Source organism: Nerophis ophidion, linkage group LG14 (assembly GCF_033978795.1).
Source record: "Nerophis ophidion isolate RoL-2023_Sa linkage group LG14, RoL_Noph_v1.0, whole genome shotgun sequence".
Lineage (NCBI taxonomy): Eukaryota > Metazoa > Chordata > Actinopteri > Syngnathiformes > Syngnathidae > Nerophis > Nerophis ophidion.
This window is the reverse complement of record NC_084624.1, coordinates 19,641,825-19,650,441: the sequence shown is the minus strand read 5'-3', so window position 1 is coordinate 19,650,441 and position 8,617 is coordinate 19,641,825. Positions and strand designations below refer to the sequence as shown.

At 38.7% G+C, this 8,617-nt stretch overlaps 1 protein-coding gene across 1 annotated transcript in view; it reads right to left on the bottom strand.

Annotated features, from left to right (window-relative positions):
- selenot1a (selenoprotein T, 1a) overlaps positions 1-6,187 on the bottom strand; it is a 14,988-nt gene extending 8,801 nt beyond the window's left edge. The window contains exons 1-3 of the mRNA XM_061920065.1: positions 6,001-6,187; positions 2,847-2,957; positions 1,322-1,448 (exon numbers count right to left, since the gene is read on the bottom strand). Coding sequence (XP_061776049.1) covers positions 1,322-1,448; positions 2,847-2,957; positions 6,001-6,137 — 375 coding nt within the window. The 5' untranslated portion in view covers positions 6,138-6,187. The remainder of the gene's footprint in view (positions 1-1,321; positions 1,449-2,846; positions 2,958-6,000) is intronic.
- Positions 6,188-8,617: the final 2,430 nt, after the last annotated feature.

The window sequence follows — 8,617 nt, the reverse complement described above, 5'->3', positions numbered from 1 at the left end:
ACCACAAATAGATGCCTGACCTGTGGGAAACACTGTACACACACACATATATATACTGTATATATAAAATAACATTTATACCTTAATTACTAATTAATATAACTAGATATTGTATGCAAAAGTTTGAATCCTACCTTGTTTACTCCTGTGACAAAGATGTGTAATCAATCAGAAACATCAAGCAGCTGCAATGGCCAAAAGTGTGGAGTGTTTTGTAATGAATTTCAATGGTTCTAATTTTGGGTTTTGTTGTGTTGTGTGTGACAATGCGTGTTGACTTTTTGTGATTGTTGCATTTTTTGCGCTATGACTCGGGAAGGTTGTTTGGATTGGGTCATGTCAGTCTATGCTGTGCTATATTCACATTAAATAATTAATGGTCATTGATGATGTTCGTTAAGAAATTACCGATGTCGATGCCAATATTGAATCCTCTTATCCAAAAGATTTTTTATCAAATCTCTTATCGAATCCAGATAGATTGTTGTGTGTGCACTGAGTCCCAAAAGCCGTAGATGTTATGTGACTGAGCCGGCACGCTGTTTATATGGAGAAAAAACGGACGTGACTGAAGACAGCACGCGGGTGAAGGTTTCAGGTGAGAAAGAACGCTAAAGGCACGCCCCCAAAAGTACGCTGCGCCTTATTTATGTGTTAAATACAGAAATAGCACCCTTAACTGACGCCGCGTCTTTTAATACGGTGCGCTCTATGGTCGCGAAAATATGGTATAGTGGCTTCGATAATGGGAACCGGTTCTCAAAAAGGAATTTGAATCCATGGAATCGGTTCTTTTCTTATCGAAGCATCGGGAGAACCGGTTTACGAACATAAATAAATAAATGTGTTGTACTTGTATAGCGCTTTTCTACCTTCAAGGTACTCAAAGCGCTTTGACACTACTTCCACATTTACCCATTCACACACACATTCACACACTGATGGGGGGAGCTGCCATGCAAGCGCTAATCAGCACCCATCAGGAGCAAGGTTGAAGTGTCTTGCTCAGGACACAACGGACGTGACGAGGTTGATACTAGGTGGGGATTGAACCAGGGACCCTCGGGTTGCGCACGGCCACTCTCCCACTGCGCCACGCCGTCCTCAACATCATCCCTATTAACCTGATTTACTCACGTTGTCCACAAGATGTTGGCAAATTTGCAGCGTCCAGATTGTCAGATTTTTTTATTAATTTGAAAACAGCCAGGACGCCAGATTTGGGCTGTAGTTTGGAGACCCCTGATCTATGCTAATAAACAGTTGTCATTTTGATACCTACAGCTTTACACAGTTCTATACATATGGCGTTCAAGTGTACCTTATTTCCCTGGCCCCACTCCCACACGCCCGGAGCTTGTACACCAAAGAGGGCGAATGGATCCTTCCCAGTAATGATGAGTACAATCACCAGCAATTTGAAGACAGACAGGAAGGAAGAAATATGCCTGAAGGGGGATGACAAAAAGAAAAAAAACAGGCCTCATGTAAGGATGATGATGTTCAATGTGGCCAGATGTATCCTGATGGATGTGGCTTAATTGTATTTGATGACCCAGCGACTGAGCATGACTGTACCAGAGCATTAACTGCTCTCCTGTGTGTGCAAACACACTTTCCATTTAAAATGGTGTTCATATCCTATATAATACCTTACTTCATATGAAAATGACATCACATGGTGTCACTGGCTTTTTTTTTAATGATATTTTTCACAAAACTTGCAAATTTGAGACCAGGGTTCCATTTAGTATTTTTTACAAAATGAAAAATATCAAAGTTCCCTTGCATTAGGGCTGGACAATCAATTTAAAAAAAAATATCATGAAACTATCCATTTATCCTATATTAATCTAAAAAAATTAGCAATGCACCATGCATGCTATATTCCGTAATGTGTGATGGTGAAACAGGTGTATGAGTCAAACATTTAAAAAATTGATTATATCTATTTTTGGACTTTATTTAAAGTTGGGTTTTGGGGGGGAAAATGGTTTCAAATTAAAATAATCATCTTGTAATTAATCGTGATTACAATAGCAATCAAAAATAATTGTGAATATTATTTTTGCCTCAACCGTCCAGCATCCTTTCACTTTTCAGTTCGCAGCCAAGAGAGTTTGGACACTCCTGTCGCATAGTAGGATTTAAATACAACTTTGTAATATAGGGAGACATTATTCAGTCAAAGGGATACTGTGTTAAAAAATACAATTCTGATTATTAAAAATGTTTTAAAAAAGTGCTTTTAATTTGAAAATGAAAAAAAAAAATGTGGAGAAATGGGCATGTAAAACTCATTGGCATATGCAGGGGTTAACTTATTTTTAATATGTTACCAATGTTAAAAAGGCGGATTATTTTCTGTCCCCTTTCTTGAACGCGACATCAATTACATGTTAAGGTGTGTAAACTATTTGTTTTTCTGTTATACAGGGCGGACGTACATTCTTTTTGCAATTGTATTTTTGTGAAGGTTTAAAAAGTACCATTACATTGTGATTCAGATGCCAAAACAATATGATCTTGAACTAAACCTAGAAGCACAAATGTGGTAAACACTGCAGCTGTTAACCTATTATTACAATAGCACAATTAATAAAATGTGACAAACATGTTTTCGACCTCAGAGATTTTTTTTCAGGTCACTAGGGTGTGTATTAACAGCAAGTATTAGAGGTCCAGAGGTCTAATTAACTCCCTGCAGCAACATTGTAGCATGTTTAGTGTGTGTTCACCAATACAGTCAACTTGTGTTGTATTCATTAGGCTGTCGTAGTAAAAGATGAAGAATCTTGCATGAAAATTCTGCTTACTCTTTAACAAAGAAGTCCTCTTTTTCTTACCGATAGACGGGTATAGGAAGGTAGTTCTCCCCTTCAATGCGGATGTCTGGGTACCGCTGGTATAAAGCCTGCGTGTACTCCTCAAACACCCGCTTGTACCCTCAGGAGATGCTGCATGAAAACAAACCATAAGTCATTCTTCACATTGCCAACTTTGATCGCATAATTGAGCATATTTTTACCTCTTAAGATCATTTAAGGATATCTTTTAGGTAGATGAGCCGAAGAAGTGTGGTTTTTGTTTGCTTTAAACAAGGTAAATTACACATATTCGAAGTGGTTGGTTAAGGCTTTAATGTGCCTTAAATCAAATCGAGCGAGGTTATAATTAACTGACAATATCTTTCAACGGGTTTAAAGTGACAAATTAGCAATTAATGGATTATTTCATGAGCGTCCAAAGTATTGCAAACGTTGTATACTTTTTTTTAACCCTTCTATTTTTCGCCCATAACTTTAGTTGTGTTGCTTTAAATGTAATATGTGCAAGGAAGGTTTTTTTCCATGTTTAATTTTTATTTCAGAGAGGTTCATATATCGATTGCTTGATTGATTGAAACTTTTATTAGTAGATTGCACAGTTCGTAAAATTGACCACTAAATGGTAACACCTGAATAAGTGTTACCATTTAATCCGCGTTAATCAATTCATGGTAGATACACTAGGAAACACTTTTAGCCCAGTTCAGTAATGAAAAGAATGAAAACATTCTCAGTGAGTTAAAAGACTGTATAAAAACATTTTGGATTAGTTTGATCTTTTACTCAAAATCCCTTATTTAACTTAAAATAAAATTGCAAACATGCCTTTAACCCTTGGAATGCCCATTTGATCCAAATATATACATTTTTTATTTAGAAAAATGTCACATAACAAGAGTTATCGATATAGTGCATATTAAACGGCTGCGGTACTGGTGTAAAGACTAAATATACAGATTAGTAAAAAAAATTATCAAATATATAATTTGTGCATTTTAGTATTATCAGGAAGAGATAAATCCCCATTTACTATTATACAAATCCCATTTCCATATGAGTTGGGAAATTGTGTTAGATGTAAAAATGAACGGAATAGAATTATTTGCAAATCATTTTCAACCCATATTCAGTTGAGTATGCTACAAAGACAACATATTTGATGTTCAAACTGATAAACTTTTTTTTTTTGCAAATAATCATTAACTTTAGAATTTGATGCCAGCAACGCGTGACAAAGAAGTTGGGAAAGGTGGCAATAAATACTGATAAAGTTGAGGAATGCTCATCAAAGACTTATATGGAACATCCCACAGGTATGCCCGCTAATTGGGAACAGGTGGGTGGCATCATTGGGTATAAGAGCAGTTTCCATGAAATGCTAAATAATTCACAAACAAGGATGGGGTGAGGGTCACCACTCTGTAAGCAAATTGTCGAACAGTTTTAGAACAACATTTCTCAACGAGCTATTGCAAGGAATTTAGGGATTTTACCATCTACGGTCCGTAAAATCATCAAAAAGTTTAGAGAATCTGGAGAAATCACTGCACGTAAGCGAGGATATTACGGACTTTTGATCCCTCAGGTGGTACTGCATCAAAAAGCGACATCAGTTTGTAAAGAATATCGCCATGGGCTCAGGAACACTTCATAAAACCACTGTCTGTAATTACAGACCCGCTACATCTGTAAGTGCAAGTTAAAACTCTACTATGCAAAGCCAAACCCATTTATCAACAACACCCAGGAACGCCGCTGGCTTCATCTAAGTGGGACTGATGCAAAGTGGAAAAGTGTTCTGTGGTCTGACGAGTCCACATTTCAAATTATATTTGGAAACATATGATGTGGTGTCCTCCAGAACCAAGAGGAAAATAACAATTTGGATTGTTATAGGCGCAAAGTTCAAAAGCCAGCATCTGTGATGGTATGGGGGTGTATTAGTGCCCAAGGCCCATGTAACTTACACATCTGTGAAGGCATCATTAATGCTGAATGGTCCATACAGGTTTTGGAGCAACATAAGTTGTCATCCAACCAACGTTATCATCCACGCCCCTGCTTAATTCAGCAAGACAAGTGTTTCAACAGCGTGGCTTTGTAGTAGAAGAGTGTGGGTACTTTCCTGGCCCGCCTGCAGTCCATACCTGTCTCCCATCAAAAATGTGTGGCACTTTATGAAGCATAAAATACGACAGTGGAAACCCCGGACTGTTGAACGACTGAAGAATGGGAAAGAATTCCACTTTCAAAGCTTCAACAATTAGTTTCCTCAGTTCCCAAACATTTATTGAGTGTTGTTAAAAGAAAAGTTGATGTAACACAGTGGTGAACATGTCCTTTCCCAACTACTTTGGCACATGTTGCAGCCATGAAATTCTAAGTAAAAATTATTTGCAAAAAAAAAATGTTTAATAGTTTGAAAATCAAATATCTTGTCTTTGTAGTGTATTCAATTGGATATGGGTTGAAAAGGATTTGCAAATCATTGTATTCCGTTTATATTTACATCTAACACAATTTCCCTACTCATATGGAAACGGGGTTTGTATATATAATCATGCATTTTTCTAATTCAGGGTTTTGTTTTGGAGAAAAAAAGATAATTTATATGGAACATTTTTCTTAAAGTAATTTAGCAATTTGGAGGATAACTCGTGTTATGTACAGTTTAAAACAATTACATAATTGGATCAACTGGGCGTTCAAAGGGTCAAAACACTACGTGTAAGTTTATTTTAAAAACATTTGAGCAAAAAAAAACCTGTTTTATACACTCTTAACTCCTTAAGGACACCCTTTAGCTACTCGTTAGCCATTTAATGAGTATTTTACGTATTGAATGAGTATTGATGTATTTAATCAGTATTGAAGTATTTAATGAGTATTCTATGTATTTAATGAGTATTTTCCCAGAAGTTGAAGACATTATCTGTTAGTTAAGTCACATGCTTTGAAATAAGACGAACGCAAAACCACATTTCCTGTTGATAGACCGTGCATATAATTAACGTCTTCCAACTTTGGCACAACTATTTAGTCAACGGTTTACAGGTGTCCCTAAAGATGAACGCTTTAAAATAAATCATTAGCCGGCTAGCGAGTTAGCCGCAAGCTAGCTTGTCAGCTAGGTTGCGGCTAACTCGACACATGTTCGTGCTCGCTGGCTCACCAGATTTGAAACTTCAGTAAGGGCCTTGTAGAAAACTGCATTTTCATTTTCTTCACACCGCTGTCACCAGACATGGCGAGACACACCGATAAAACTCCAAAGACGAGGAAGGAGAAGCGTAGCCACTTCGTCGCCATTCTCTCCGGGGTGTGTTTCGTTTCCCTTCCGCTGCCTCCTGATTGGCGGATGACCCTGACTCAGGGTTCCTCCTTTTCTTCTCAAGCACGACTGGAACGTAGCGCCATCTCGCGCCTTGCAGGTCAAACTACACGCAGGTTATGTAATAAATAGATGATAAATGGGTTGTACTTGTATAGCGCTTTTCTACCTTCACTACTTCCACATTTACCCATTCACTCACTGATGGACGGAGCTGCCATGCAAGGCGCTAACCAGCACCCATCAGGAGCAAGGGTGAAGTGTCTTGCTCAGGACACAACGGACGTGACGAGGTTGGTACTAGGAGGGGATTGAACCAGGGACCCTTGGGTTGCACACGGCCACTCTGACACTGCGCCACGCCTAGGTAAATTGTATGCTTTTTTTCTATTGGTTGAAAATTCATACAAAAAAACTATTAAAGTAAAAAATAAAAATAAAAAAATAAATAAATGGGCACCAGCGCCCCCCGCGACCAGAAAATTGAATAAGCGGTAGAAATGGATGGATGGATGGATAATCCTAAAATAACATTAGCAATAAAAATGTCCTTTTCAAATGTTCTTCTCTAGTACACCAGAACGCTAATGCGATGGTGGTTTAGGCTTTAGTTTAGTCACCATCTGGGGCGGCATGGCGTAGTGGGTAGAGCGGCTGGCCAGAAACCTGAGGGTTGCAGGTTCACTTCCCACCTATTGACATCCAAAAAATCGCTGCCATTGTGTCCTTGGGCAGGACACTTCACCCTTTGTGAAGTCACCCTCTGTGCCGCTCACACTGGTGAACGAATGGTAGGTGGTGGTCGGAGGGGCCGTAGGTGCAAACTGGCAGCCACGTGTCCGTCAGTCTACCCCAGGGTAACGGTGGCTACTTATGTAGCTTACCACCACCAGGTGTGAATGAATGATGAGCCCCACTTCTCTGTGAGCGCTTTGAGTGTTTAGAAAACCGCGATATAAATCTAAATCTAAGTTATTTATCTCGCGTCTTGGAGGTCAAACGACATACTGAATTACAGCAGATTTTTGAACGCGAACTAAGTATTATCCATGCATTCATTTCCTACCGCTTGCCCCTTTTGGGGTCTGACGTAAAAATATCCTCAAAATGATAAAAATCATTTAAAAACTGCTCTGAGCTGTCGTTTTTATGACAACCAACAGGTGCTGCAATGGGTTTTGACTTTTATGTCTATGGACAAAATGACATTTGCCAATCAAGTCACACGGGTTGAGTTTTTTATTTCTTTTTTTTTTTTACATGTGTTGCAATGAATTAAAATCCATCCATCCATTTTCTACCGCTTGTCCTTTACGGGCTTGCAGGGGGTGCTGGAGCCTATCTCATTTGCATTCGGGCGGAAGGCAGGCTACACCCTGGACAAGTCGCCAACTCATCACAGGGCCAACACAGATAGACACACCACATTCACACACTAGGGCCAATTTAGTGTTGCCAATCAACCTATCCCCATGCAGGTACATGTTTTTGGCGGGGGGAAGGAAGCTGGAGTACCCGGAGGGAACAATGCAATTTTTTTTATTTTATTTCAGGGGTTTGACAGAAAAGGACTAAAGGATCAGCAGGCTTTTGCAATTAATTCCTATCACTTTCCCCACTACACTCAAACACTGCATTATTGTTGACATTTTTTATTCAAGTCAACTTTGAGTGAAACATGCAATATTGTACAAAACCCAAAAAGCAGTGAAGTTGTCACGTTGTCTAAATGTAAATAAAAAGAGAATACAATGATTAGAGACTCCTTTCAACATATATTCTGCAAAGACAAGATATTTAATGTTCCAACTGAGAAACTTACTTTTTTTTTTTTCCAAATAATCATGAACTTAAGAGTTAAATGGCAGAAACACGTTGCAAAAAAGTTGTCACAGGGGCATTTTTACCACTGTTACATGGCTTTTCCTTTTAACGGTAGTCAATGTTTGGGAACTGAGACGACACATTTTTGAAGTAGAATTATTTCCCATTCTTGCTTGATGTACTGCTCCATTTATTCAACAGTGTCCCTTATGCTATTTTAGGCTTCAACATTTTCAACAGGAGACAGGTCTGGACAAGAGGCAGGCCAGTCTAGTATCCAGACTCTTTTACTATGAAGCTGTACAAACACATGGCTTGATCTTGTCTTGCCAAAATAAGCAGGGGCGTCCATGATACCGTTGCTTGGATGGCAACATATGTTGCTCCAAAAGCTGTATGTACTTTTCAGCATTAATGGTGCCTTCACAAATGTGTACGTTACCTATGCCTTGGGTATGGGTAACTCAAAGATGCTGGCTTTTACACTTTTCACGTAGAACAGTCCGGATGATTCTTTTACTCTTTGGTCCACAGTTTCCAAAAACAATTTGAAATGTGGACTTGTTAGACCACAGAACACTTTTTATCAGTCCATGTTAGATAAGCTCAAGCCCAGCAAAACGTTTCTGGGTGT